The sequence below is a fragment of the Emys orbicularis genome, chromosome 14, assembly GCF_028017835.1.
Source record: "Emys orbicularis isolate rEmyOrb1 chromosome 14, rEmyOrb1.hap1, whole genome shotgun sequence".
Lineage (NCBI taxonomy): Eukaryota > Metazoa > Chordata > Testudines > Emydidae > Emys > Emys orbicularis.
The window spans coordinates 39,610,258-39,638,093 of NC_088696.1; the positions used below are offsets into that span (position 1 = coordinate 39,610,258).

Below are 27,836 nucleotides of genomic sequence, written 5' to 3' on the forward strand. Positions count from 1 at the left end.
AATATGCTGTTGGCCTTCTTGGCAACAAGGGCGCACTGCTGACTCATATCCAGCTTCTCGTCCACTGTAACCCCCAGGTCCTTTTCTACAGAACTGCCACTTAGCCAGTCAATTCCCAGCCTGTAGCGATGCATGGGATTCTTCCGTCCTAAGTGCAGGACTCCGCACTTGTCTTTGTCCTGCAGTGATTAACGTTTTTATCAATAAGCTGGAAGAAATCATAAAGTCTTCACCGAAAAAGCTCCCAGATGATAATGAAGAGGACAGATCACTGATACAGAGCATGCTGGATTGCTTGGTAAACTTTGTGCAAACAATATGTTTGAATATGGCTAAATGTATGCTTCTAGAAACAAAGACCGTAGACCATACTTACAGGATGGAGGAGTCTATCTGGGGAAGCGGTGACTCTGACAAGGATTTGGGAGTCGTGGTGGTGGGTGATCAGCTGAACATGAGCTCCCAGTGTGATGCTGTGGCCCAAAGGGTTAATGCCATCCTGGGGTATATCAACTGGGGAATCTTGAGAAGGAATTGAGAGGTTGTTTTCCCTCTGTGCTCAGCGCTGGTGTGACAGCTTCTGGAATATTGTATCCAGTTCTGATGTCCACAATTCAAGAAGTATGTTGATAAACTGGAGAGGGTTCATTCGGACAAGAGCCACAAGAACATTTAAAGGATTAGAGAACCTGCATTATAGTAATAGACTCAAGGAGCTCCCTCTATTTAGCTAAACAAAGAGAAGGCTAAGGGGTGACGTGATCGCAGTCCATAAGTCCCTGCATGGGGAGCACATATTTAATAATGGGCTCTTCAGTCTAGTAGACCAAGGTATAACAATGGGTGGAAGTTGAAGCTAGACAAACCCAGACTGGAGATAAGGTGTAAATTTTTAACAATGAGAGTAATTAACCGTTGGAACAATTTACCAAGGGGCATGGTGGAGTCTCCATCACTGGCAATTTTTATAACAAGATTGGGTGTTTTTCTGAATTAAATCAGGGCAGTTCTCTGGTCTGTGTTATACAGGAGGTCAGACAAGATGATCCCAGTGGTTCCTTCTGGCCTTGGAATCTATGATTCCATGAACAGCCCTGAGCTAGGATGGGGCCATGAGGTACCCGAGCTAGGCATGCTGGATGACGTCCTCCATGAGGGGATTGGGAGATGGTGGCTCTTACAGAGATCCAGGATCTGACTGAACGGGGCGGTGTTCAGGAGGGCTCCTGGGAGTTAGTGCCCCGCAGCTTCAGTAAGGTAGGTTTGGAGATGACCTTTCCTCAGAGGTCCAGCACATGAATGAAGCCCTAGCGAGGGTACACTGTGTCTTCAGCACCAAGGAGGAAATTAATTTGGCTCTGAAGAGTGCCCCCCCCCATTTAAGGTAATTAGTGGAAGGTTCCAGGGTACCCAGGGTGAAATGGGACACACACAGTTACTTCAGAGGAGTGGGCCACCACACCGAGCCGGAGGGCCAGACAGACTAGAAGGTGACCAAGAAGCACAATGGCAGTTGGCTCCACTCCAGCCATACTGGGAACAATTTTCCAAACCTGCCCAAGCCATGTCTCTCCCTGGGCTCCTGGAGGGAAAGGGAACCAGCGCTTGGCTGTGACGTAGCTCTGCAGACGTGCGGGGCACGTGAGGGACCACAGAGCAGGGGGAGCGCTGGCCTGTGGCCCTACGCTCATTCTAGAGAAGATGCACGTAACCCTCACAGAATGACGAAAAGTGTCTGCAGGTTCAGGGAAAAGAGATGATACAGGGGGCTGTGCCCAGGGGTAGCGTTAGTGGCCATTACCCTGGTGAGCTGGGTGGCATTTCCTGTGAATGATGTTTTACCTCAGAAGTGGTTAGCTACTCGTGGGAGCCGTGTGGAGTGAACAAGTATCCTCAGGCCAAGGGCCTCTGGAAACGTTTTGTGGCCTTTTGAAAACAACGTAATGAACCTTGGTAGGTCTGAGTTGGGAGTGCGGCAAGGACCCCAGCATCTGCCGGTCACCTCTGGGGGGGCTCTGCAGGAACCCACTGGGTGTCCCCTAGATATGAGGAGAGGAGAGCAAGGGGGCATTGTTCTAGTTCCATGCGACTGGGCAGAGCCCGTCCTACGGCCTGGGGAATCCAAGCTACTTGAGGTGCTAAAGGATCCAGAACATCTGAGGTGTGGACAGAGGAGGCTGTGATCAAACTAGGCCGAGCTCAGGCAAAGCAGAAAACCAGTTATGATAAGCAGGACAAGGCAAGGATGGAACAGCTGGGTGATGGTAATAAACCCCAGCGGTTTGTAACGAATTCCGGGCAGCTCGGGAGGGACCTGGAAAGCTTGTGCAATTAGAAGATGAACTGGCTTATGTGGCTGAACTCTCCAGTTTGAGGAATAGCCACTGAGTCTATCCTAGCAACATGTCAGCTCTGCACGACGCAGAAGATGGTCCCCGAGAGCAGGAAATGTGCAGAGCGCAAAGGATGGAGTGGGATGTCACTGGCCTGCCAAGGCAGCCCAGACCCCCCAGTGGGGCAGCCGGGAGCCCCGCCCTGGTGCTCCAGGGCAGAGACATGTGGCAGGGCCCTCCCGCCTGGGGGAGAATCTCGTTAATGGTCTGGGCCTCCCGCCGCCGAATCCAAGGAAGGCTGGGGACTTACAGGCACCGGCCAGCTCAGGGAAACTCAGCCTGAGGCTCACGAGCCGCATGTGTCTCTTTCATGTGTCTCCTGCGGCTCTTTGCAGCGTGTGATATTAAAACACCGTGTGATTTCATTATTAAGCAAGCCAAGCGATTAACCAATCAGGAGGCTTTGCCTATGTTATTAACCAATTGTAGTTGATAAAATAATACCTGCTCAGTCATTTTGCTATGAGCATTATATATATATATATATATATATATATATATATATATATATATATATATATATATATATATATATATATATATATAAAATCTCAAATACTTCCCCATCATACTGTTTAAATATGGATCTATAGTGAATGGAATAATGAATTCACACGGCTGTGGCTCGTTTGGGTAATGCTGATGGCTAATTTGGCTCCAGAACCACTGAGGTCTGAGAATCACTGGGCTAGCGCCAGCGAGGCTGCTGCACCATTCACCTTGCGATGAAGTACCATACAAGGTGTTGCTTAGACCCGCTGGCTAAGCTCAGGGTTAGCGGTGGATGACACGGCAGCCTCTGCACCAGTAGTGGGATGTAGGAGGCGCAGAAAGTGGCACAGTTTCTGGGGAGTTGTGCAAGAGGATGGAAGCAGGTGTGAGAGGACTTACCCGAGGGTGGGGTAAGGGCAGGGCCGGTGCAAGGATATTTCGCGCCCTAGGCGAAACTTCCACCTTGCGCCCCCCCCCTCCGGCCCGGGGAGCCAGGGCCATCCCTAGCTATTTTGGTGCCCTATGCAGCCCCCCAGGCCTCCACGGGGGGAGAGGGGACTGGCCCCAGGCCTCTGCGGGGGTGCTGTGTGGGGCCCCGCCCCAGGCCTCCACGGGATGGGGGGGGGGGCTGGTCCCAGGCCTCCGTGGGGGATGGAGGGGAGGGGGGCTGGCCACTTCCTGCGGGAAGTGGAGTGACCCGGCCCCAGCCTGCTCCGCTCCGCTCCCCTGGCTCCCAGCCACGCCGGCGAGTGCGGGGGGGCAGTTCCCCCCTCCCCCCAAGCCTGGGAGCCAGGGGAGCAGACCAGGCTGGGGCCCCAGGCCTCCGTGGGGGAGAGCAGGGGGCGGCGGGCTGGCCCCAGGCCTCCATGGGGGACGGGCAGGAGACAGTCCAACGAGTCAATTTGCTACCAGGATCAGATTATAGAATGTGACTAATTAATGTATCAATTTCCCTGGCTGCTGTTTCAATGCTGGGCTCTCATTTTGCTCCAGCATCAATATGTCTGCGTCGTGCCGGTTTGCCCATGGTGTTCTTTGTTCGATAACGGCCCAGACAATGTCTGAAATGCAGGCCCAACACCTCCAGGTGCGGTGGGAACTTGCCTCATCTGACGGCTGTCTCTGCTCAAGACGTAGTCCTGCCATTGCTAGGTGGGTGATGCAGGTCACACGTGTTCGGAATATGTTGCCATTAGCCGACACAACCCGTGTTAGGGCAGAGAGCCTCACATGGGGGCCACTTACCCTTACCCAGTGCGTCTTGAATCGGACTCATACTGTTGCCGGCACAGGGTGCCCGAGGCAAAGCAACAGCGGGGTTCGTTGCCCAGTGTGCTTCGCGCCAATAAACACACCAGGGGGAGAAGCAAACAAAGTTTATTTGGGATCCCAAAGCGGTGCTAGGAGACTGGCACGTCTCAAATCAAGCACACTAACAGAAACAGCTTTTTTTTCCTTTATACCTTTTGCAGTCAAGCCTTATTCCCCCCCCCCTTCCCCCGCTACCCCTCCCTTCCTCCCCCCCCATTCCTCTCTCTCTACCCCTCCCGTCCCTGGTAACAATTACTAAGCAAATATCAAGTACATTTAAGCAGTTAAGTCATTCTTGGCAGCTATAAGTTTAGCTCGTTAGTAACTTCTTTAAACCGTTATCTTGTCCTTTTTCCCTTTAGCCAGAAACATGCAGGCCTCATTATTACCGCTTGAGCAGGGGGTTGCACACAGATAACTGGTTGCTTACATATTCCAATTGCACCTGGCTTTTGAGGTTGATTAGAGTTTAAACATGGAAGGATAGAGTTTGGTTCACTTAGGCCTAGTGCAGGAAGGCTTCATTGACACTTAGTGGCCTTCCACCCTCCCAAGTTACCTAGGGTGATGCCTAGTGACGTCAACAATACCGCTGAAAAAAGAACAACTAATCACGTGACTGGAAGTGCTGGCAGGGCATGGAGCACTGGTGTGGATGGGGGGAAATGGATCTCCCCAGATAATGCTGGCTCATATAACCAGCAGAGAGCAAAAGGGACATGACCAGCTCGTTCTGGGTTAACGTCGGACACAATCCCAAATGCTAATGGAGACACCTTGATGTGAAAGGGGTGAAAAGTGAGAGTTTCCATTTGCACGCGTGTGCCCACTCTCCCCCGCCCCCATGGCCCCCTTTTTGAGGTATGGGGCCTGGAAGAAAGAGACAAATTTGGAGCAGTGGCTCAGATAAAGACTTCGCTGTTTTGTAAGATTTTCCGATCTCCTCAACCCTACAAACCCGAGCGGTGTGTTCCTTAGTATTGCCTTAGCTGTGCTCATTTCTTTGCCTCCACAGAAACATCCACAAAGCCCCAATCCGCTGAGCTATCGCAGATGGATGGTGCGCCGGAGCTCTAGATTGTTTGCACCCGCTACCAGAATCCAGCATTCCTGGCAGCGAAGAATTTTCCAAGCTGTTTGTGGCTCTAATTGCTCGGTCCTGGGCTGAGCTGGGGTATGTGATCAGATGCTGAGTGGGGGCTGAGCTGTGGAGGCTCTGACCTGTACCCCTGGGCTGGGACACGCTGGGGCTATTCCTGGAGGGGGCTGTCGGCACTTGGCTGAGGGAGGGCATCACACCAGCGTCTCTTAAAGAAGTGATTGTTAGGCCTTGCCCAGGGAATCGTCTCTTTGAAGCTGAGGCTTTGTCCAGTTGTCACTCAGGTTCGGCTTGGAATGGCCCTTCGACTGAGGAAGATCGTTGATAAGGTGTTGACGAGACAACTCTCCAGCACTCCCTGCATTGTGGAGGGCGATTTGACGCCTCCCCAGGCCTCGATGGACTGTGGCTGTCAGCTGTAGAGTTGTGCATGCTCAGCCCTTGTGAAAACCAGGCCATGGGCACGGACACAGGGAAGCACTTCGACTGACTGGGCTTTTGTGAAAACGGAGGCCTCGCGGCCAGGGTGAAGCGGGCGTTTTCACTAGGTTGGAGTGAGATTTGTAAAACCACATTTGCTAGAAAAGGGTCTGTCTGAAATGCAGAGAAAATGGCTGAATAGCTGTTGTGTGCTTTGCCTCCCTCTTTCGTGCTAATACAAGGTTAGCTACAGACTTGACAGGAAACTAAATACACGGGATGGTTTTGTGTGCAGAGAACTTTAGTAACCGAAGGAATTAAAAATCAGAGCGAAAACACCATTATGTTCCACTAAGTCATGAGTGCCTGTCACGGAATGCGATGGAGAAAAATACATGCCAAGTGCCGCAATAGACATTGTCATAAGACCTCGTATAAAATCCTAGAGCCCTGTGCTGTGTGTGAGTAGGATTATTGTTCATCTGTATTATGGTCACGCCTAGAGGTCTCCACCAGGATCACGCCCCTCTTGTGCGAGCCGTTGTGCAAACATACATAGGGAACAGTTTCTGCCCCCAAGAGCTGACATGCTATGTAATCTCGCCTTTTGTTTTCTGGGCGCTGTGTCTTTAAATTCCTACCTGCATGGGAGGTAGAGCTGTACTGTGGAGTCATTCCCCCGCTCTTTGGCCCAGTGATTCTTCAAACAAAGTGGAACAGCTCAGCATCAGGGCTTGAGAAGACAACATACTCTCGCCTGGTGGTCAGGGTGCGCAGCTGGGAGGTGAGAGAACTGGGTTCATAGCCCTGCTCCACAGCAAGCTGAGTGGGGATTAGAACCTGGGTTTCCTATATCCTGAGTGAGCGCTCTTCCTACTGGGTATAAACGGGGCCAGATTTACACCTTACGCGCCCCGAGGCACAGCATCTTCAGTGCCCCCCTGCCTACAGCTGACCTTCATGTTTTCCATAAAAAATGAAACTTTTAACCCACTTTTCGGTGCCCCTAGAACACCAGCGCCCCTAGGCACGTGCCTCCTGTGCCTAATTAGAAATCCGGCACTGGGTATAAATGGGGGGTGGGCTAAGTGTGCTCTGAGCACCCACCTACTGGATCAGGCCCTCTGGGTGAGGGAGGCAGAGGAACGCCTAATTTGAGAATCCTGCCAGGGCTTAGGTGTGAGCCAGGGGGCTGAGCCAGGTCAGGAGTGAGGCAGCTTTGTCAATGGGCACTGGCAGAAAAGTAGCTTCCTAGGGGACTTTGCCAGCAGGGGTTTAGGAACCGGCGGGGTTCGGTGGCAGCTGAACAGGGCTTTGAAGATCCACATTTTGGACTTAGGCGCCTACGGCAGTTGTCTAAGTCCCATTGTCGCTCTGGCCCCTAGTGGCAATGGGCTGCGTGTGCTCTGCCTCCTGCAGTGGGATGCTGTAGCTGAGGAAATGCCCCCCAACGACAGACAGTTATTTTAGTGGCTGTGAGGGTGACACTGAGCTTTCATTCACTTTTTAGCTTTGCTTCTCCCATTGGCAAATGGTCTGTTTGGGCAGTTCCCAGGGGGCCGGAGTTCTATCTCAGAGGGTAACCGGATCCACTTGCTATTTTGGGATCTAGGGGCTTTTACTCCCCAGTGCAGGGCGAAGAGGACATTAAAATATCCACTAGCTGGGAGCAAGTTTAGTTTCTACTGAGCATGGCTGGAGTCAAAGGGGTGAGCGCCAGGGAATGGGCTCTGTACCCCAATAGCAATGCGCTCAGGCAGCTGGATCCCCAGAAAGTGCTAGCGTAGGAGAAGACTCATAGCTAGTGCATGCACCAAAAGACATGAAAAGAATGCTAAGGGTGCAAAGAGAAGCTCCCCATGCCACCTTAGTTCTGCTTCCATGCACATATCCAGTAAGATAGGCGTCAACTGCAGGAGCGCAGACTACATTTTCCCACATGGATCAGCATGAAGGTTTGAACTTAAGCCTCTCAGATCCACAGCACAGTCCCCTACTACATGAGCTAAAAGAGCAGCTCCTAACAGAAGTAGGCTGTTATCCTCTATGTGGACCAATTTCACAAGAGGGCTGTAACACACACACTTGGCAAGTGAATCACACCACTATTTGCAAGCCAGCAAGAGTAGAACCGTGGGTATCCAAAATCCATTGTTCTGTTCCCTGCTCTGGGAGGGGAGTGTTGTCGAGGAGTTAGAGCAGCAATTAATAATAGGTTGGCCAAGTACAGGTGGCTCTGCGGGGTGGATGATACTTACCCTTGCAATATTAGACACCTGGGTTCTCTTCCCAACTGACTTGGATATAAACTGGCCAGCAGGAAGTTTAGACTTGAAATTAGACGAAGGTTTCTAACCATCAGAGGAGTGAAGTTCTGGAACAGCCTTCCAAGGGGAGTAGTGGGGTCAAAAGACATATCTGGCTTCAAGACTACGCTTGATAAGTTTATGGAGGGGATGGTATGATGGGGCAGCCTAATTTTGGAAATTAATTCATCTTTGACTACTAGCGGTAAATATGCCCAATGGCCTGTGATGGGATGTTAGATGGGGTGGGATCTGAATTACTACAGAGAATTCTTTCCTGGGTGTCTGGCTGGTGAGTCTTAACCACATGCTCAAGGTTTAGCTTATCGCCAGGTTTGGGGTCAGGAAGGAATTTTCCTCCAGGGCAGATTGGCAGAGGCCCTGGGGGGTTTTCGCCTTCCTCTGCAGCGTGGGGCACGGGTCACTTGCTGGAGGATTCTCTGCACCTTGAGGTCTTTAAACCACGATTTGAGGAAATCAATGGCTCAGACATAGGTCAGGGGTTTGTTACAGGAGCGGGTGGGGGAGATTCTGTGGCCTGCGTCGTGCAGGAGGTCAGACTAGATGATCATAACGGTCCCTTCTGACCTTAAAGTCTGTGAGTCTTTGACTTCATCTTACAAATATGTGTAAAGTGGGGGGAGGGGGAGAGAGGATGATACATGTCTGCCGAATAGGGAGCTCATGAGCTTTCCATGATATTAAAGGGTGTGACCTACCCAGAGATACTAACAGCTGAAGAGATGACTTAAACTCATGGTCTCTGGCCTCTTAGCTCAGTGCAACGTCCCTGTGTCATAAATACTCTCGCAGGAAGGTTGCACCATAACATAACTATATTTCATAGAATCCAAAATGATAACACACAAGAATTCAAAACCAGAGAGAGATGAAGCAGGCTGCTCCCTAAGGCAGGCAGAGGCACAACTCATCCCTCCTTACGCTGGGGTGTCTGGCCCAGGTCACATGCTTCCTTACAGAGCCCTCCACCTGCAGGCAGGACCAGGAAGACCCCAGAGAATTTAAAGTGATAGAGCAGAATTCTAACACAATTTTCCATACACCATACCCTGAGGCTATAGGGACCTGTCTCTGCACAAGGAGAAATGGGTCTCTCTTTCTTCCTCCCTACACTTTTTCCCTCAGAGAGCTAGAAGAGAAGGATTTTGGATGTGCTGGAGCTCATGGTGATGGGACAGTCTCCTGAACTTAGAGACTAGCCTGCAAACTTGGGACAGATGGCAACACTAGTCCTGATTCACCCGCCAGTCTAGCCCAAAACACTCAACCCACCTTGCTGCAGCACGTCCTATCTCTAGCCAGCCCAGTGCCCCGGGCCTGGGTCAGCTCAGAATGTCCCCTGGAACCCAACACGTTCCACTTGTCCAACCCCCCGGTCTGGGCCAACTTCTGAAGCCCATCCAGCCCATCACAGTGCCCCTTGGCGGATGCCTTGCTAGTCACCTTCTGAGTGACCAGTAGCTGGTGGCTTGGGGAAGTGTCTTTGATTTTAATGGGTCTATCTGAGTGCTACGTGCCATGTCAGGGGTGGGGGCAGGAAAGCTTTGCATCTCATCCATGCGCAAGTCCACCTACAGAAAATGCCTGAATTCCTCTTGGGGAATGCCTGTCACCTGCTGTTTGAGAACATACACCCCCCCCACACACACACACACACACACACGCTGGCATTTCCTGTATTGGCTTTGTTGAAATGGAAAGGCTGTGAACTGGAACCTTGGGTTCCAGCACCACGCCCAGGAAAAACCACCCAGGCCAGTTTGACATTGCAGCTCCTGCCGAGCTGCTGCTGGGGGTTGTGAAATGTGTTTTTCCCCCGCTGCAATGGGGTTTGTTTTTGTAACATGCCCAGCAGCTTTCCCGAGAAGGATGCAAACATCATTCTTCTTCTCTTCGACAGGCCTGGTTCTCAGGCTGCGCCAGCACGCATGGCCCTGGCTTGCTGCTGCTCCCTCCCCCGTGCCTGTGCCCACCAGCGAGGGAACTGGCAACTCTGTGGTAAGCCAGCAGTGACAATGAACCATTGGCAGAGCCTTGGCAGAGCTCCTTGAACCATGTGTGAGTTGGAGGTTGGCACACGGGAGTGTCTCTGCCGCCCAGACAAACACACGCAGAGGGCGCCAAGGTCAGGCTTGTTGCAGGAGACGGTTGGTGATCCAGGGCAGAGAAGCGCAAAGGATCACCGAGTACTGACTCAGTGAAATATTAAAAAAGGCGCTTTATTAAGTGAATGAGGCAGAAGCAATTACCTTGTGTAATAAATAAGGAGACAAAAAGGGACTTTGACCTACCGTCTCACAGGGCCTGGGTGGGGAGCTCCTGACTTGTTGCGCTGTTCATCACACAGACTCGGCCCCGTCCCAGTGCTCTGCCCATCCCGTTGCCCAGCCTGACGGCAAAGCGCCATCACTCTGAGCTGGCCGGGTTCCACCGGCACACGGGCCAGGGCGTTCGGATGCGAAGAAGAAAGTCTGAGGTAAAGTGGGGCACTTAGGTTAACTCGGCCATTTGTCTGTGGCTACCCAAAATGGGTCAGTGTTGTCACGCTTCATCTTCATCATTCAGAGCCCCTGGTGCCCTTCCAGCCCCCTCCACAACCTGCCCAGCCTCACCTGAACCCCTACCAGCCACTCCCGTCTGCCTGACTTCAGAGACCCCGGACACCTGGCTCTCTTCCCCTCGCAGCCCAACTCCCACCCACCTGCTGGGACTATCGGGGGAGCTTTTGAGGTGGCTTTAGACACCTACCCACAGTTGATGAGCTCTGCTCAAGTTCACAGCGCTGGCTTTTTGCTGCCCTTTTCTCTCTCTGCCTCCCTCCTCACGCCCCCTTCCCCACCACACTCACCTCCCCGCCTGCTCCCAGCCCCCCTTGTTACATCCCCCCTGCCCCCAGCCAAACTAACGAACAGCGCTGCTCACTCAGTCGCGTGCTGAGCATCGTTATCTTCACACGCACACAACGAATGCTGCACGCCAGCCCCCGCCCCCGCTGCATGGCCTCCTGGGCAGTTCCTTTCCTGCTTACTCTGTACTGGGAGCTGCTAGGGCGAGGACCGGGTGATGTCTCCTGCGTGTCTGCACAGAGCTTGCCGCAACAGGGCCCCGTCCCAGCTCACCAGTGGGAGCTAAAACTCTTAAATAACACTTGGCACCGATGCAGCGTGTTGCCTGTACCAAGCCCTGAACAAACAGCTGTCAATGGTTGTGACATCCCTGGGAGCAGGTCAGGGTCATTACCCCCATCGCACAGCCAGGGGAAGTGGCTTGCGCAAGGTTGCCTGGCATGTCAGTCAGCAGCAGCCAGGAATAGAATCCAGGTCTGCTGCCACCCTGCCCTGTACTCACACCTAATCACAGCCCAGGAGCAGGGAAATAACCCGGCCTGGCCTAGTAATGGACATGGGCCCCGCTTGTGGGCTTGGTTGCCATGAGGAGCCCCCCGGGAAACCCCGCTGCACCTGCCTGGTGGAGAGGAGGGAGTGCTGGGTGTGGGGAGGTGGGTGGCAACGGGAGGCGAAATCAGACTTTGAAAGGTGCAGAGGAAGGAACCTTTACCCCAGCCCAGGACTGTGCCCCCCAAGCTGCTCCAGCACTGGGGCTTGGGGCCTTCATAAATGGAGCTGAAATGCCCTTTCCCTTTGATCTCTGGCACTTCCAGCGGTAGGCAGAGCTCTGTGCAGACCGGTCCCCAGAGTGGCAGTGCCCACCTGGGTTGTTTCCAGGGCATAGCTGTGCAGCTCTGGGCCACCAGCAGAGCAGCAGGCGTGACTCCAGCCTCGCTGTGTGGGGTTCCAGCTCGTGAGTGTCACCGACGTAGATGCTCCCGGGATCACCCAAGATGCCCCCATACTGATTTCGGGGCCCCAGGAGGGAAAGAGCGTGCAGGAAAGTAGAGACAGCACTGCCCAAGGACAAAGGACTCATCCTCACCTGGAGCCTGGTGTGGGGACATGTATACAGGTGGCGCGCACAAGAGGTGTGACTGTGGTTAACCCTTTCATTGCCTTCCTGCTGCAGACCACCAGGAACGAAGCTCCATTAATGGATGGAAGGCGTACAGGTGAAGCTCGGCTCGGCTGCAAAGACTAACAGCGTGGAGAGGGACACAGGGTCTCGCCGCCTATTTCAAGGGGCAGCAACAGCGTCAGCAGGAATGTGCATCATGAGACTTTGGACAAGGGAATCTGTCCCTTCCGTGCAGGCTGGATGCATGTGTCCTGTACGAATGCATTACTGATCAACCCAAGGGTCAGCCCCAGCCACTGGCAGCGGGACCTGGCTGGGAGCTCGCGCTGCACACGCTCTCTTTATTAAAAATCTCTCTTCTTGTTTCCAGGGTGGCTCAACCCCACCTTTCACAGAATCATCAATCAGCCCACGACCGTTTACAAAAACAACAAGGGTGGGTGCTCCCTCCTCGGCTTCTGGTATATAAGCTCGTAGGGGAATGGACACTGTCCCAAGCGGTTAGCTCAGGCCAGGGGGTCTACCCACTTGACTTTGTAGTGAATGAAGGCAGAGAGTCTCTTTGGATCACCTGACTCCAGCAGCTGGGGCTTTAGGAAGCACACCCAGTAATGGGAGACTCTCAGTAAACTCAGGAGAGCTGGCCCCACTGGATAGCTAGAGCTGGGCTGCCCCCCCCCTTGCAGCAGAGTCTAAGGACTGAAAGCGGGGTGGGGGCGGCTTGCCCTGGCTTGGGGGCGCCCCTGCAGGGCTGTGCAATGGGGCACTTTTCACTCCCCAAAGAGGAAATAAAGAGCGAAGCGCCGCTTGGCCGGGGAGCTCCAGGGCGCCCGGGGGGGCTGTCCCCGCTGCGCCCCCCAGCCCCTGGCCCCGCGCCCCGGGGTAGCCGGGCCACCAGCGCAGAGAGCCGCGGAGTGGGTCCTGCCAAGCCGGGCACCCCGGGGCTGGCACTGCCCGGCCGGCCCCCAGGGCCGCACGTGGGGCAGAGGCGGCGGAGAGGGCGCCCCGCGCCGCGCACTTTCCTTTCGATTCTTCGAAAGCCGCGGCCGGGCCAGGGCTCCCGCAGCCGGCGGGGGGAGAGGCTCCGCGGCCGGCCGGGCTCTGGCCCCGGGGGCGCCTCTCCGCGCCCCGGCCGCAGCCAACTTGGGGCAAGAGTGTGTCGGGGCGCGGAGAGCCAGCCCAGCCCGCGGGCCGGCTCCCATTGGCAGGGCAGGGCCGGCTCCGCCCTCTCCCGGCCGGCCCCGCTATAAGTAGGTGCCGTGGCTGGCCGCTGTCTGTGCCGCACGCCGGGCACCGCTGGCCCCGAGCCATGGAGCGCTGGGTTTACGGCTCGCTCTGGCTCCTCTTCGCGGGCAGCCTCCTCCTGCGACTCTCCCGCTCCCAGCTGCTCCTGACTCGGGCCCTGTTGCACCTGGGGGTGCTGGTCCTGCTGCAGTACCTGTGCCAGGTGTGCCTGCCTCTGCCGCTCGGCGCCGCCCTCACCGCCGCCGGCTGCTTGGCCCTGGGGCGCGTGGCCCAGGGGCGAAGGCTCCCCGTGGCGGGGAAAGCCGTCTTCATCACAGGTGAGTGCGCCTGGCATCCGTGCCCAGGGCTCAGCCTCCCTCCTCCCCGGCGGTTAATGTTTAATCGGCCTGTTGTAGCTGGGACGCCTGCTTGTGCCAGGAGCTGGGTGAACTCGTCTCCGGTCAGCGCCTGCACCCGGCTGCAGTGCCGGGCGGGTGATTCCGTGTGTGTGTGTGCACGTCGGTGTGATGTCAACGGCACGTGTTCACACCAGGTTCCTGCACAAGGGCTCCGATGTCCTGTGGAAAGGGCCCACCCGGCCTGTGCAGCAGAGCCGTGGTTCTGAAGGCTCGACGTGAGATGGGCCGGTGCGGATGCCTGCGGTGTGGCGTCCCGGATCTGCACGTGGCTTGGTCGTGAGGGCCGTGGTGATCCAGCCCACTGGATGGGCTGCTGCCGTGCCTGGGACGGAGGGAGGCAGGCTGCCCCTTGGAGCAGGATATGGGGGTGCGTTCGGGGTCCGCTTGGGGGCTTTTCTGCCGTCAGAGGGCTCCCCTGCTGCTGGTGGTGGTATAGCTCGACACTGGGTGTTCCTCCCAGAGTAAGTTACACTTGTATCGCATGGCCCCTGACTGGTCCTGAGGGCGGGAGTTGGGGACAGTAGCTGGCCCCACTCCGTGGGCAAGGCCTACCACTGGCTGCCCCATAAAACACCTTCCTTCCACCTCCTCCTGCACTCGGCGATCTCTGCCTGGCCCAGCAGAACAGACAGTCGCCCCTTGTCCCGGGCTCCTGCTCTCTGAACTGGGCCAGCAGAGCTGGACTTGCACTTAGCAGTGCTTCCCTGGCTGAAGGGTTGTATGTCTACCACACAAAGAAAAACCCGCGGCTGCCCCGGGCCAGCCGACTTGGGCTCAAGGGGCTCGGGCTGTGGGGCTGGTTCTTTGCTGTGTAGACGTTTGGGCCTGGGCCTGAGCTCAGAGACCCTCCCACCGTGCAGGGCCTAGAGCCTGGGCGCAGCCCGAGCCCGGGAGTCTCTGCAGCAATGGAACAGCCCCGCAGCCTGAGCCCCATGAGAATTGTTCCTCGAAGATGGTGTCTCCAGTGGGATGCTGGCACGCTGCCCCACGGCTGTATGGCTGGCTAGCCTGGGGCTGTGCTGCTGCCGGGGATGAGTCTCTGGCACTTCCCTCTTGCTCTCTGCAGCCTGGTGGGCTACTGGTACTACATGGCTGTGCTTACCTGTCTGACGGTGAACACCGTGAGATGCCCCTTTATGGGAGAAGGTGTGCACCAGTGAGGCGGGCAAGGTCCTGGGAGCCTGGGCACCTCGGTCCTAGCTCCAGCGCTGCCCTTAGCTAGCTTTGTTAGTGAATCTCCCAGGGCCTCTGTTTTCCCTTTTGTAAAATGGGGCCATTCATGTGCACACCCACCCATGCCCCTTGGAGAGTGCCAAGCCATCTATTGTAATGGCCAGGGCTTCCCTCTCCAGGGGCTGGCAGGGCGGGCCGAGGTAGCCCTCCATGAGCACTTCCTGGCTTCTTGGATCCTGATCCCTCCTGGAAGGAGCCTACTGACTGATGCAAATCATGATACGCTCCGACAGGGCGAGAGCCGTGGTCCGGGAGCTGGTGGGATGCTGAATGTTTGGGCGGGTACTTCCCAAGGGAGCAAGGCCCCTCTCCTTGCAGGAAGAGTGGGGTTTGCTCTTTGGCTGTTTCCAGCAACAGCAGTCTGATGGGGTAGAGGTCCCGCAGTGTCTGGAGTGGTGACGGCCTTGCCAAGAGAGGAAGGTGGGAGTGGAGGAGAGAGGGGGGGCCTTTGGGAGGAGATGAGGCCAGAGGGACTTGGACTTGGAGGATCAGAGCATGACTCTCGGGGACACCTGTACTCCAGAGGGAGCTACAGAGCTCAAGGTGAGAGCCGACAAATGCAGCAGGTGTGAATGATTCAGCTGAGTGAAGGCCGAGGCGGCAGCAGATACAGGCCATGCTAGGGAGGGCAGAGCAAGCGTGTTCTTCGCTGAAAGCCGCCGTGCGTGATCTGCGTGTGCACACGTGCCGTGTTCCTGGGCACATGGATGCTCGCCTGCATCCGAACATGTGCATGTCTCTGGCGGGTCCCTTGGCATTGCCAAAGTGCCAGTGACTCCAGCTCTCCGATGCAGCGTGCTGACCTGGGATGCAGCAGAGCATGTCGAGCAAGGCCTGTGTGTGGCACTGCTTATATAACTGGTGAGTCAGTGAGTGGAATGAGGTGTTCTTGCCCCAGGGCCTGGAAGGGACACTCTGCAGGCCTGCGGCGTTTGCTGTTCGCTGCCATTTCCTTGAGGTTCCAGTTGCAGCTGGTGACCCGGGTCAGTTTGTGGCTGTGCCCTGGCCCGGACCTCTTTGCAGGGGCAGATGCCAAGTGCTTCATTCAGGCAGGACGGGCATCAAATCAATTTAGCATTTGCATAATAAGTAGCCCCATTCCCTGGTGAGTTAATTCAGGGCCCACTCCTGGCAAACAGGTTCAGGCTCTGCGTGTGTCACTCCCTCAGCCAGAGGCACCCACTCCCCAGGAAGAGGTGGGGGCCTTTGTGTGTCTGACCAGAGCCATGGAGAGCCATGTCTCTCCCCCGCCCCATGCCCTGGGGGCGGGGCGGCCTGAGGCAGGGGAGTGGGGCTCCTCTCTTCTTACACAATGCTGGCCGCAGGAGTGTGTGGCGTGCACAGCCAGCCTCTGGCTAGCAGCCCTTGTCTTCGGCCCTCACTCGCTCAGGAGGTTCCCATTGGGCAGTGAGTTCCACAAGTTACCTATTTCAGAGTAGCTGCCGTGTTAGTCTGTATCCGCAAAAAGAACAGGAGTACTTGTGGCACCTTAGAGACTAACAAATTTATTAGAGCATAAGCTTTCGTGGGCTACACGCATCCGAAGAAGTGGGTTGTAGCCCACGAAAGCTTATGCTCTAATAAATTTGTTAGTCTCTAAGGTGCCACAAGTACTCCTGTTCTTTTTACAAGTTACCTATGCAGTGTGTAAAAGTAGGATTGTCGCTACTGTGGGTGCAGCAGTGCCGGCCCGTGGTTCAAGTGGCATTCACAGTTTATTTCCAGGAGTACCCCACTTTTTGGACCCCTGTTGCAGGCTGTGTGAAAGCTACGAGAATCTGCGTTTTGCTGCTCGGTGTTGCCGCGTCATGGGCTGATTCAGACCGGAGCGGATAGACGGAGGGACTGCTTGTTTATAGAGCATTTTTAGAACACAATAGCTGTGTAACCCAATGGGAACGGGTGGTGAAAGCCTCTTTACTGGCTGGTCCACAAAGCGGAAAGCAGTTCCTCCTGCAGCTCAAGTGGTACGGCTCTGAGCTGGGAATCTGCCAGACTCTAGGCCGTGCTGCTGATCTCTGGGGGATGTGTTTGGGGGGGGGGGGGGCTGTCACTCACAGACAGATCTCTTTAAAACCGATTGTTTAAACCAGGATTGGGCAGTTGTGGTAGCAGACTCCAGGGGTTCCTGTGGCCATCCCTCCTGCATGTTTGTTTGGGTCATGGGGGCACCTGCTCGAGGGCGGAGAGGCAGGATCCACGCAGGTGTGCTGCAGGCAGGTCGTTGCTCCTGGCCCTAGTCGGGTTCCAGGCGTCCATGGGCGGCTGCAATGTGTTTTGGGAAGCGAGCGAAGTTAGCGGCACCTTTATGGGGCTGTCGCACCTCCTTGTGTTTAGCAGTTCTTAGTCAATAACTTGTAAGTGGGGAGCACCGACCTCAGCCCTGGATGCGTGGGGGGCCCGGCTACTGATGTGTCTGCTCCGAACGAGAAGGGTGTGATAGGATGGGACCGGCATGCCCCGTGGTGGCAAAGGAAGCGTTAACTCTCTTGCCCTGGGAAAGAGCACAGCTCTTTGCCCTGATTGCAAAGATACTGAGGGGGCAGGGAGAGAGGAGCTCCGTCCTCCCACTCTGGACAGGGGAATGGAAGCCCTGGGAACAACCACTCCTGCGAGACTCCTGGTTTAAGCTCAGGAAAAAGCTGTAGGAGGCCGGGAGCCCAGGGAAGGGCTCTGGGAACGGCTGAGCTGCTGCACTAAGTGGGCTCAAGCTAGCCTGCCAAAAATAGCAGTGTGGACGTGGCAGCTCCAGCAGCGACTCGGACTCGACACCTGAGCTCAGCCCCAGATGGCCGCTGGGCCTGAGATGCTGCTTGATGGTCATGGCGGCTGCGTCAGGACCCACCCAAAACGCTGGCAGGTGAAAGTCAATGTTGATCGATTGCAACGCAGTGCACGTTGGAGGGCAAACGGGAACTGCTCAAACACCTGGCAGGGTTTGAAACTAACCGCCAGAGGTGCTGGCCAAAGGTCCCCTTCAGTCTCCTCTAGCCACAGGCGGTTCGCTAGAGCTGGCCCAGTCTGGAGTCCGGCCAGGCCCCCGAATGCCAGCAGCAGCACTGATGGATGAGCTGCTGCTGTCAGTGGCTGGAAGGTGGGCAGACGTCCATTCGCATCCTCCTGGACACCTCCAACATTCCACATGGTCAATACAGAACATCAGTGCCCTTGGTCCTTTCCAGTGGCTAACTACTCTGTGGTTAAAAATAAATAATAATTACTCCTTATTTCTGGTTTTAATGTGTCTACAGGGCCGGTGCAAGGAAGTTTCGCGCCCTAGGCAAAACTTCCACCTTGCGCCCCCCCACCCCAGCCCTGCGGCAGCTCCCCGCCCCCCCCTCTGCCCTGAGGCGCTCCCCCCCCCCCCCCCCCGGGAGCCATGCGGCAGCTCCCCACCCCAGCTCACCTCTGCTACGCCTCCTCCCCGAGCACGCCGCCCCCGCTCTAATTCTCCTCCCCTCCCAGGCTTGTGGCACCAAACAGCTGATTGGCGCCGCAAGCCTGGGAGAAGTGGAGGAGTGACGGCGTGCTCGGGGAGGGGACATAGCAGAGGTGAGCTGGGGCTGGGAGCTGCCGCATGGCTCCCCGGGCCGGGGGGGTGGGGAGCTGCCATGGGGGGGGGTGCCTCAAGGCAGGCGGGGGGGGGGAGCTGCCGCAGGGTGCCCCCAAATCTTGACGCCCTAGGCAACTGCCTAGTTTGCCTTAATGGTAGCACCGGCCCTGTGTGTCTAGCTTCAACTTCCAGTCACTGGATCAGCTTAGACCTATCTCTGTCAATTGAAGTCTGTTATTCAATATCTGTTCCCCGTGCAGGTACTTACAGACTGTGATCAAGTCACCCCTTAGCCTTCTCTTTAAGCTAAACAGACTCCAGGAGCTCAATCTCTCACCTATACGGCAGGTTTTCGAAGCCTTTAATCAATCTTGTGGCTTTTCTCTGAACCCTCTTCAATTCATCAACATCCTTCCTGAATTGTGGGCACCAGAACTGGACAGGATGCCAGCAGCATGTTCCCCAAACTGGTGGTAATCTCTATCGTAAGATTTCACCAAGCCAGGAACAAATGTCCTTCCAAAATACTATACTAGTTATTATGAAGCCACAGACAGTCTCCCTCAGGCCTTGCCCCTCATGCACCACCCAGACAAATCAGACTTTATGATGAAAGGCTATTAAAACCAAAGTTCATCGCATCTTAGGTTCTTCCAGCCCCAGAGAGGCACCCACTCACCCCGCGTCAATATGGACTTCAGGATCTCACCAAAAAAACGCGCTGATGCCAATCCTCTAGTAAACTAACCTATTAACTCTTTTTATTACTAAAACCTTTTGTTTTAAAGTGAATCGTATATATTACAGTTGATTTCAGAGTCTGTACATCAGTACAATAGCAGTGATGTTAAATCTGCTAGCTTGCAATACGTCTTTCTGGTTTACCCAAAAGGATGGTCCTCAGTCCATTGTTCAAAGCTCTCCTGGTTAGAAATCACAGTCCAGAGATGTGGGGCAGGAATGAGGCTGGGAGGTGATGTCACCACCCCACCCCCAGTCCATGGCTCAGACACAGAGCTATGCATTACATGCTGAATCATGGGGTTTCCATTGTCTCTGTGCTCTGAGGCATCTTCGGGAGGGGTCCACTCAGGGGCATGCACAAGGGGGCGGGGAAAGCAGGGGCCTGCCCCCCCAATCAGTGGGGGCACAGAACTCTTCTGGGGCTGGGGTGGGGAGAGCAAGCTCCTCTGGCCCTGGGGCAGGTGATGATGGTTCCTCCGGTCCTGGGGCATGGGGAGATCCAGCTCTACCGGCCCTGGGGCTGTGGCAGGGAGAACTAGCTCCTCTGTCTGCAGGGGGCACAGAAAGTGCCTGTCCATATGCAGCCAAATTTTTATTCTTGTGCATGCCCCTGGGTCCACTAGAAGAGTTGATTCTCCTTAATGCCCCATCGACACCTGACTGGCTAGTCTTGATGTCAATCTGTCTTGTGGGTGTTACGCAGGAACACAACATCTTTAGTAACAAGCATGTTTAGAAACCATAAAATTTCATATCTTCATACCCAATGACGGTTCACACATTTCCCTGAGATGTGTGCTAACTTTTCCAATGATACCTTACAAGGCATACTTCGTACAAGATTTATCGCAATTGTATAACAGCTGTGACAATATTCGTGAAGCCGGTCCTCTTCCTTTTTATACAGCCTCACAGCGTATACCTACCCAGGTCACCCTGTCTTCCCGTTTTAAATATTGGCATAACCTAGCTTTCTTCCTGTCTTCTGACACTTCCCTTGTGTTCCAAGATTGATTGAAAATAAACAAATGAATCTATGAGCAAATTCATCCGGTTACATGGAACTTTAACTGACCTCCACTACATCAACAATGGGTGAGCGTAACCAGTGAAATAAGCGACCACGGGAAATGGTAGGTCTTCCATCTCTTGGAGTCTTCAACACTGGATGTTTCTAGACCAGGCTTAGCCAATCACAAATTACTGGGTTCAGTTCAGGGGTACCTGGGTGAAATGTAATGGCCTGTGATAGACAGGAGGTTAGATGATCTATTGTATTTAGATGGAATATACGGGCCCAAAGACTAACAGGTGCTAACAAGACCCTGCCACTGTCCAACATTACAACGTTAAACAAAGCTCAGGGGCTGGTACATGGAGATCTCTGCCTGCTTAGGCCCATGGCAAACACAGCATTAAACGTCATTTAACCTTTTAGTAAAGATACAGAAGAAGGCAACCCAGTTAAAGTCTTTGAAATGTAAGGTGTTAAGTCAGGCTTCCGCCCTTGTTCCCTTTCCCTTTAGCTGGAGAGAGTCTTTAGAAGGAAAAAACCTTTGACAGTCCTTTCGCTGGTGTAAAGATAGGAATAACTGTCCTGTTGGGGCAAAGATCAGAAATTAGTAGAGGCTGGCTGGAGCTGTTGGTTTTGTTGCTGCTGTTAAAGTCCGATCGCATTTCCTGCAAGACAAACACGTGCAGAAGGGGAGAGGAAAGAACAGCCAAGAGAAAATGCAGCTTCGGTCTCTGGTGTCGACTCTCACTTATACCCTCATGGCTGGCAAAACACAGGCCTGGCTCTGGGATAGTCTGACGTGGGGCTGCCTCATTCTCTCCTGTGGAAGCTGTTCCGCTCTGGATTAGTAATGAAAGGGTGATTGGAGCAGGGGGACCGGACCCTAGGTCTCCTGCCTCCCTGAGGGCCCTAAACACCAGGCTACAGAGTCCGTCTCTCTGGCCCGATGACTAGTTCAGTATTTCCGGAACAATCCGAGAGTGATGTGTGAGACTGGTTCCTTAGCCCGGTGGTTTAGGAACCCACCAGGGAGAGAAATAAAAAATGTTGGGAAATCCCAACCTCCCCCACAGAATTTCAACATTGTTTAAACTACATTTTCCATCCAAAAAATGCTGTCAGAAAATTCCTGAGCAGCTCTATTTTCATGTCCCTTTGGGCCCCAACAGTCTCCTTTTGAACGGGCTCATTTAGCCTGCCCTGGCCAGAGGATTTCACACAGACTCTGTTGCATCCATCCCAATAACTGGTGGCTGAGCTAGGGCACACCTCTTGGACAGGCATCCAGTCCTGCCGACGACCCTGCCTTGCCCATCTGGTCCAATGGTGACTGACCCTCACGATTCGAAAAAGGGCTTCTTTCCAGTCTGAACTCTGCTGACTTCAACTTCCACCCACTGGAACCTGCCTCCTGGATTGCAACCCTCTAGCGTCAGATCTGTTCTCCCTCTGTAGGTAATTATAGAGTGTGATCAAATTACTGCTTTACCTTCTCTTTGATACACTGCATAGATTGGGCTCCTTAAGTCATATGTTTAAGTGCTCCACTGAACTGTGTACTGAGCATTCAAGGATTTCATTAGCCCTCTTAGCCAGCATTGCTCTTATCTACCATGACCTCCAAGTCCCCCCCCCCCTCACTGCTTTCCAGGATACAGCCCCGGTCCTCTAAGTGTGGCGTGTATTCTTTGTTCCTAGATATGTGACCTTGCATTTGGCCATATCAAAATGCATGTCTGAATGTACTCGATTTACCAAACAATCCTGATTGTTTTGTGTCAACGACCCTGTCCTTGTGTAGTTTACCACCCTATCAATCTTTGTGTCAGTTGTAAAGCTCATCAGCCCTGATTTCATATCATCTTCCTGATCACTGATAAAGGAATGAAATCTCATTGGTCTAAGAACAGGGTTCTGCTACAAATGTCCCATAACACATTTTCAGATCTATCCGATAGCATTATTATTTTAAAGTGACATTAACTGGATTAGAAACTGGCTAATACTTTAATCAAAATGTTACATGATGCTAAATCAAATGCCTCCCAGAAATCAAAGTATAGTGTAATTGCAGTCACTGTTATCAACCAAACTTGTAATTTCATTTAAAAAAAAGATATAAAGGTCATTTGATGAGACCTATCTCCCATGACACAATGTTGACTTCTATTAATTATATTTCTGTCTTTAGTTCTCTATTGATACAGTCCCACATCAGCCTGACATCCATCCCAGGAAACAAAATAGTGGAACAGCTATCTGGCCTGTAGTTTTAAAGAGAGGCACAAAATCAAGTAATTTTCTGGAACTTCCCCAGTTTGCCTTCAATTATTAAAAACCAACAGTCCGGGCAGCTCCTCCCCAATTTTTTAAAAACTCATGGTGCAAGTTATCTGGTCCTGCAAACTGAAGAACGTTTCACATTAGTAGATGCTGTTTAACATCCTCTTTAGTAACTGTTGGAAAAGCGTGTCCAGTAGAGAACAGAAACGTGGCTTACCACTCAGGCCCAGATCCCCAAAGGGGCTCAGGCAGTGTCAGCTGCCTTGAAAATCCCTGTGCTGCCCAGAACCTGAGCTCTGCGCCCAGGCTCGCTGTACGATGAACGGGGAGAGCACGGCACCTTAGACTGGGATCCCCAAAAGCCCTGCCGAAGCTAGCCCAGGGAGAGGGGCGTCCTTCTCAGAGGTGCCCTGCTCTGCTAGCAATCCCCTACCAGGAGTCAGGCTGCTTTGGTACCCAAGCTGTTCTTGCACGAAATAACTTAGGCACCTACCTAACTGTGCTCAAAACGGCTGAGGAGGGTGGGCAGGTCAGGGAGGGGCCTCCCTTATAACGTTTAGCCTAGTGATTAGGCCACTCCCCCAGGATGCGGGAGTCCCCAGTTCAATTTCCTCCCTCTGCCTGGTGAGGAGAAGGGACTCGACCAGGGGTCTTCCACCTCACAAGTGAGCCCCCCTCACCACTGGGTGAGAGCGTCTCTCCCACTCTCTCTGGCCCAGGTAATATTGAATTCAAGTGGAACGGCTTCAGCAAGAGAGACTGATGTCCGGGTATCCCATCGCTCAGTGGTTCGACTCCTGAGATGGGGGAGACCCCTTCAGACGGAGGAGGGACGATTGTGGGGTCTCCCCCACCCTGGGGGAGTGCTCTAAGCCCTGGGCTGAAGGCTCTGCCGGAGGCAGCTGGCTCCCCCCAGCTGTTCTGTGCAGAGTTAGGCGTTCTCCCCGCACGAGGCCGGCCCTTGGAGAAGACAGGCGGAGGGATGCCCGTATTCACGTGGCTCGGGTGGGGGATCGGCGTCCCAGCGCCTACAGTGAGGCAGCAGTGCATGGGTCCTGATGTAGGTGCCTAGGGAACCCTGACAGCAGAGCTGTAGCTGCCTACAGGGCTAGGTTGCAGCTGAGCAGGGGTTTCAGGGATCATCTAAAATTGGGACACAGACCAGGGCAGAAAACATTAAAACACAAACCATGCAGCAGCCCCTTGAAGACGGTGCCCAGGGAAACTGCTCGTCCCTAGACCTGGCCCTGCTTGGGCACCTACATCCATTTGTGGATCATTCTGACCCTTCCATCTTTTCTGCGTCGTTCTGACGATTCTACCTTCTCCATCTGGCATCAGGCCTCTGCGGTGTTCGAATTTCTCTAGTTCCTGAGTATGGGCAGCAGGGTAGGCCGCCCTCAGCCAGCCCTCTTTGGAGACAGCGCCCATTAAAACCTGCTGTGGGGGGTGATCAGCTGGGAGGGGGTCCAGTGCCGATTCCTAGAAAGGCTGAGCGCTCGGGCTGAGGGGAGCTGTAGGAAGCAGCCTGGGGGCTGTGGTGGGCAGTGGGATTCCTAGGCAGACGGGGGGGAGAGGTGCCTGGCAAGGAAGCTGTGGGGTTTATGCTGAACTGTTTGGGGGGGGTTGCTCCAGATTGTTGGTGCCCTCAATAGCTGGTGCCCTGAAGAAAGGCCTGAGCGGGCTCTGGAAGTGGTGGTTAATGCTTCCTGGCATGGGAGACAGGCCAGCAGCCTGCAGTATCTCTCTGAAACATCAGAGGGGTGGCCGTGTTAGTCTGGGTCTGTGAAAAGCGACAGATTCCTATGGCACCGTACAGACTGACAGGCGTATCGGAGCGTGAGCTTTTGGGGGGGGGGACACCTGCCTCCTCAGACGTGCATGGTGGAAATTTGCATAAATACATATGCAGGAGTGCTCGTTCCATCATTTCCCCACACCAGGGGCTCTTGCACCGTCTGAAACATTCGGTCCCAGCCGCTGTAGGAGACAGGAGGCTGGATGGACTCTCGGTCTGATCCCCAACAGCCGTTCTGAGGGATGGTAGCGTTCAGTGCTGCCTCAGTTTCTCTAACACTGCTATTTTCCTTGTATGGCCCTTCAGAATTACCCATAGCAGCCCTGGAACATTTCCCCTTCTCGGTCCCCATTTTAACCCCCTTTTCGGACACCGCTCTAATTTTGGAGGGGCTGCCCCGGGCCTCCCCAGTCCCTCCCAGGAGGGGAGGCCACAGGGCAGCACTAGAGATAGACTCTAGGCACCCTGCCCCCAAGCATCCAGGTGACCCCCCGTCCCACCCCTAGAACCAGCCCTTTGCAGCACGCTCCCCACCTCAGCCCATGGAGAGGGAGCTAACGCTTGCTATGCCTCCTGGTCCGATCCTGTGGCCTGGTGCTGCTGGCAGGTGGCTGTTATGTTTCAGCTGCTCGGGACAGAGGCGCTGCTCTGCGCCTTCTCCCGCCACGTGGGCCATGCCAAGAATTTGTTCTCTCCAGCTCGAGTTCACCTCGCCCATTTATCACTCAGTGTTCCAGACTTGAGCTGCGGCCAGGAGGCGCTGGCTCTGCGGCTCCCCCACAGACACACGCTCTTTTGTTCACCTGTTTCCCCTTCCCAGAATCAAACCTGACACTGGAGATCCTCTTCCTCCGGTGTTCAGTGCCTGGCATCTGCACGGCCTCTCTGCCCCATGCCTGGCAGTCCCCCAGACTCGCTGCCCCTGAGCCATTCCCAGGCTGCCAGCGAGGGGAGTCCGAGATCGCCGTGGCCCGAGAGTGCACGTCCAGGCCCTGCTGTTGGTCTGTAAGGCTCAGCCTCAGCCCAGTTTGCCTGCTGCTTTGCCTCCCAGCTGCATTGGGGACGGGAGGTGATGCTGAGCGCCCTAAGGGATTGTTACGGAGCACTGGCTGTTTAGAGATGGGAGCAGCGGCGGCTCCAGGCACCAGCACTCCAAGCGTGTGCCTGGGGCAGCAAGCGGCAGGGGGCGGCAGTGTGCCTGGGGCAGCAAGCGGCAGGGGGCGGCAGTCAGGCAGCCTTCAGCGGCATGCCTGCAGGAGGGCTGCCGGTCCTGCGGATTCGGCGGCAATTTGGCGGCGGGTACGCCGAATCCACGGGACTGGCAGACCTCCCGCAGGCATGCCGCCGAATCCACGGGACCGGGGACCTCCTGCAGGCATGCCGCCGAATCCACGGGACCGGGGACCTCCCGCAGGCATGCCGCCGAAGGCAGCCTGCCTGCCATGCTTGGGGTGGCAAAAAAGCTAGGGCTGCCTCTGGATGGGAGGCCCTGGATTAGTCAAAGGTGTAACCTGCAACAGGCTCGCTGCTGGAGCCTGGAGGGGCCTTTCCTGGATGGCTCCGTCTGGGGGGAGGCAGGACAGTCTGGGAGGGGTTATCTCCACCCATCAGTTTTAGGATCTGTTCAGTTACAGGCCACTTTCCCAAGGGCTAATGTGCATCCGAATCTTCTCTGCATTGGCAGAGGTTCTCGAGAGCTCTAAACTTTTTGGTTTGAGAATATTCCTCCTCCCCCAGCCTGGACTGCAGCGGGTCAGTGAGATGGAAGCTGCCAGCTTTTCCCTTCACCATTCTGCAATGCAGCAAGGTTCAGTCACGGGCAGCAGGAGGGTGTGTGGAGGGGTGCACGTCAGAGGAAGCATGGGGGACCAGGAGTAAGGAGGTCTGTGCTCTTTAGTTTTCACCAAGGCTGCAGTAGCTGCCTTGCAATAACTTGACATATAGGAAGAGGGGTGAGCCAAACGGCCGGCACATGAGAGGCAGGTGCTTAATGAGTGAAGTGCCGGAGTACAGTCTGGGTGCGTGTCTGCCAGGAGAATAGTTGAAGGGTTAGGCATATGCACGGAGTCTTGATCCACACGGATCGTACCTGCTTACTCAGGCCAGCTGTCTCATTAGCACCAGCATTGTCTCTGGACACTCGTCACTGTATCAATCACGATATTGCCTCTTTCCCAGGTGGCTAGAGCAGGACTCCGTTTCGCTTACCATGGCAAACTGTAATCCCGAGGAATAAACACCCCACTGGGCGTGTCTGCTGTCCTGGGCAATCACAGGCGAGGGCGTACAGGTGTGTGCCAAGGGAGGGGTTTATTCCAACCAACACCAGGCGCCGGTGGAATGGAACAGGCTTGGGAGCTGCCCAGTGGGTTAAAGAGCAAATGCAGAACACGGCACATGGAGGCAGGTACAGCTGATGCTGCATGACTCATGTCTGAAGGCCCCTGGGCTGTTACCTCCTCGGCCCTGGCACAGCAGCAGCGTGCGTGGGCTCCGTCGGCTCTCTCTCCTCAAGTGCCCACGTTTCTCTTTGGTGGGTCCTTCCAGTTGGAAAGGCCTGAGCCTGGATTTTGCCTGTGTCCGTGTGACTTGTGTGGCCAATTCTTAGCCTAAAGTGCTTCCTCCTGCCTTGCCACCTGGAATCTGTCCACTAATCCAATTCCTCGGGCCCTCTGCATGAGCCCGTCGGGCTTTCTGCAGCCCTGATCTTGGTTTCCCAATGAAAAATATTTGTCCCAAAAAAGGCCCTTCAGCTAGAACCGGGTTATTCAGAGACAGCCCAGCGTCTGGACAGGTCTGTCTGCGGCAGCTCCACCCCAGTGCACTGCGAGACCGCGAGACCGTGAGGTCTGTGTCCATCACTGGCTGTGCCTGGGCCGGATCCTGCCGTCGGTCACCCTTGTGCATTCCCTCATGGCTGCCATCACTAGGACGTTCTCCCAGGCTGGGGGCTGCCTGCTTGGGAACCTGGCGTGTTTCTCTAGCAGCAGCAGCTGTCCATTTGCAGTAGGTCTGAGTGAACTGTTCTGGGATGAGCTGGGCAGTGAGGGGAGCCCCCCAAGGGTAAATGAGCGGGGCAGCACGCAGGGCTGGTAGAGATGACCTGCTTCATCTGGGGTGTCCTCTCCAGAGGATGCAGCTGGGTGCTGTATAGAGCAGTGTGTGCTACGGGGCAAGCTGCCCCCAAGCCAAAAGCAAATCCGGCAGTAGGCAGCATGCTGGTCACGGGCCCTTCCCCGTACCGCTCCCTGCAGGCCCGGGGCAAGCCGGGCGCTGAGCTGCCAGGGTTTTACTGCACAAGAGCCGTCCGATCACAGCCTTGCGCAGCTGTGGAGGAAGCTGTCAGTGTGGCCTGGCTGCGGACCGATCAGCTCCCTGCTCCTGGGCCGTGTCTCAGGCTGTCAGCGAGCACTCACCGGGTATGGGGCAGTGAAACACCCGCGCTGGCCCGTGTCCGCGGACTTGGGCTCAGGGCTACGGGGCTCTTGAATTGCAGCACAGACGTCCGAGCTCAGGCTGCAGCCTGTCTACACCTGCAGTTTGACAGCCCCGCAGC

General features: G+C 55.0%; 1 protein-coding gene across 1 annotated transcript in view; it reads left to right on the top strand.

The window, feature by feature from the left end:
• The first annotated feature begins 13,320 nt into the window (after positions 1-13,320).
• The window catches only part of HSD11B2 (hydroxysteroid 11-beta dehydrogenase 2), a 51,309-nt gene continuing 36,793 nt past the window's right edge, over positions 13,321-27,836 (top strand). Inside the window, exon 1 of the mRNA XM_065416730.1 lies at positions 13,321-13,573. Coding sequence (XP_065272802.1) covers positions 13,321-13,573 — 253 coding nt within the window. The remainder of the gene's footprint in view (positions 13,574-27,836) is intronic.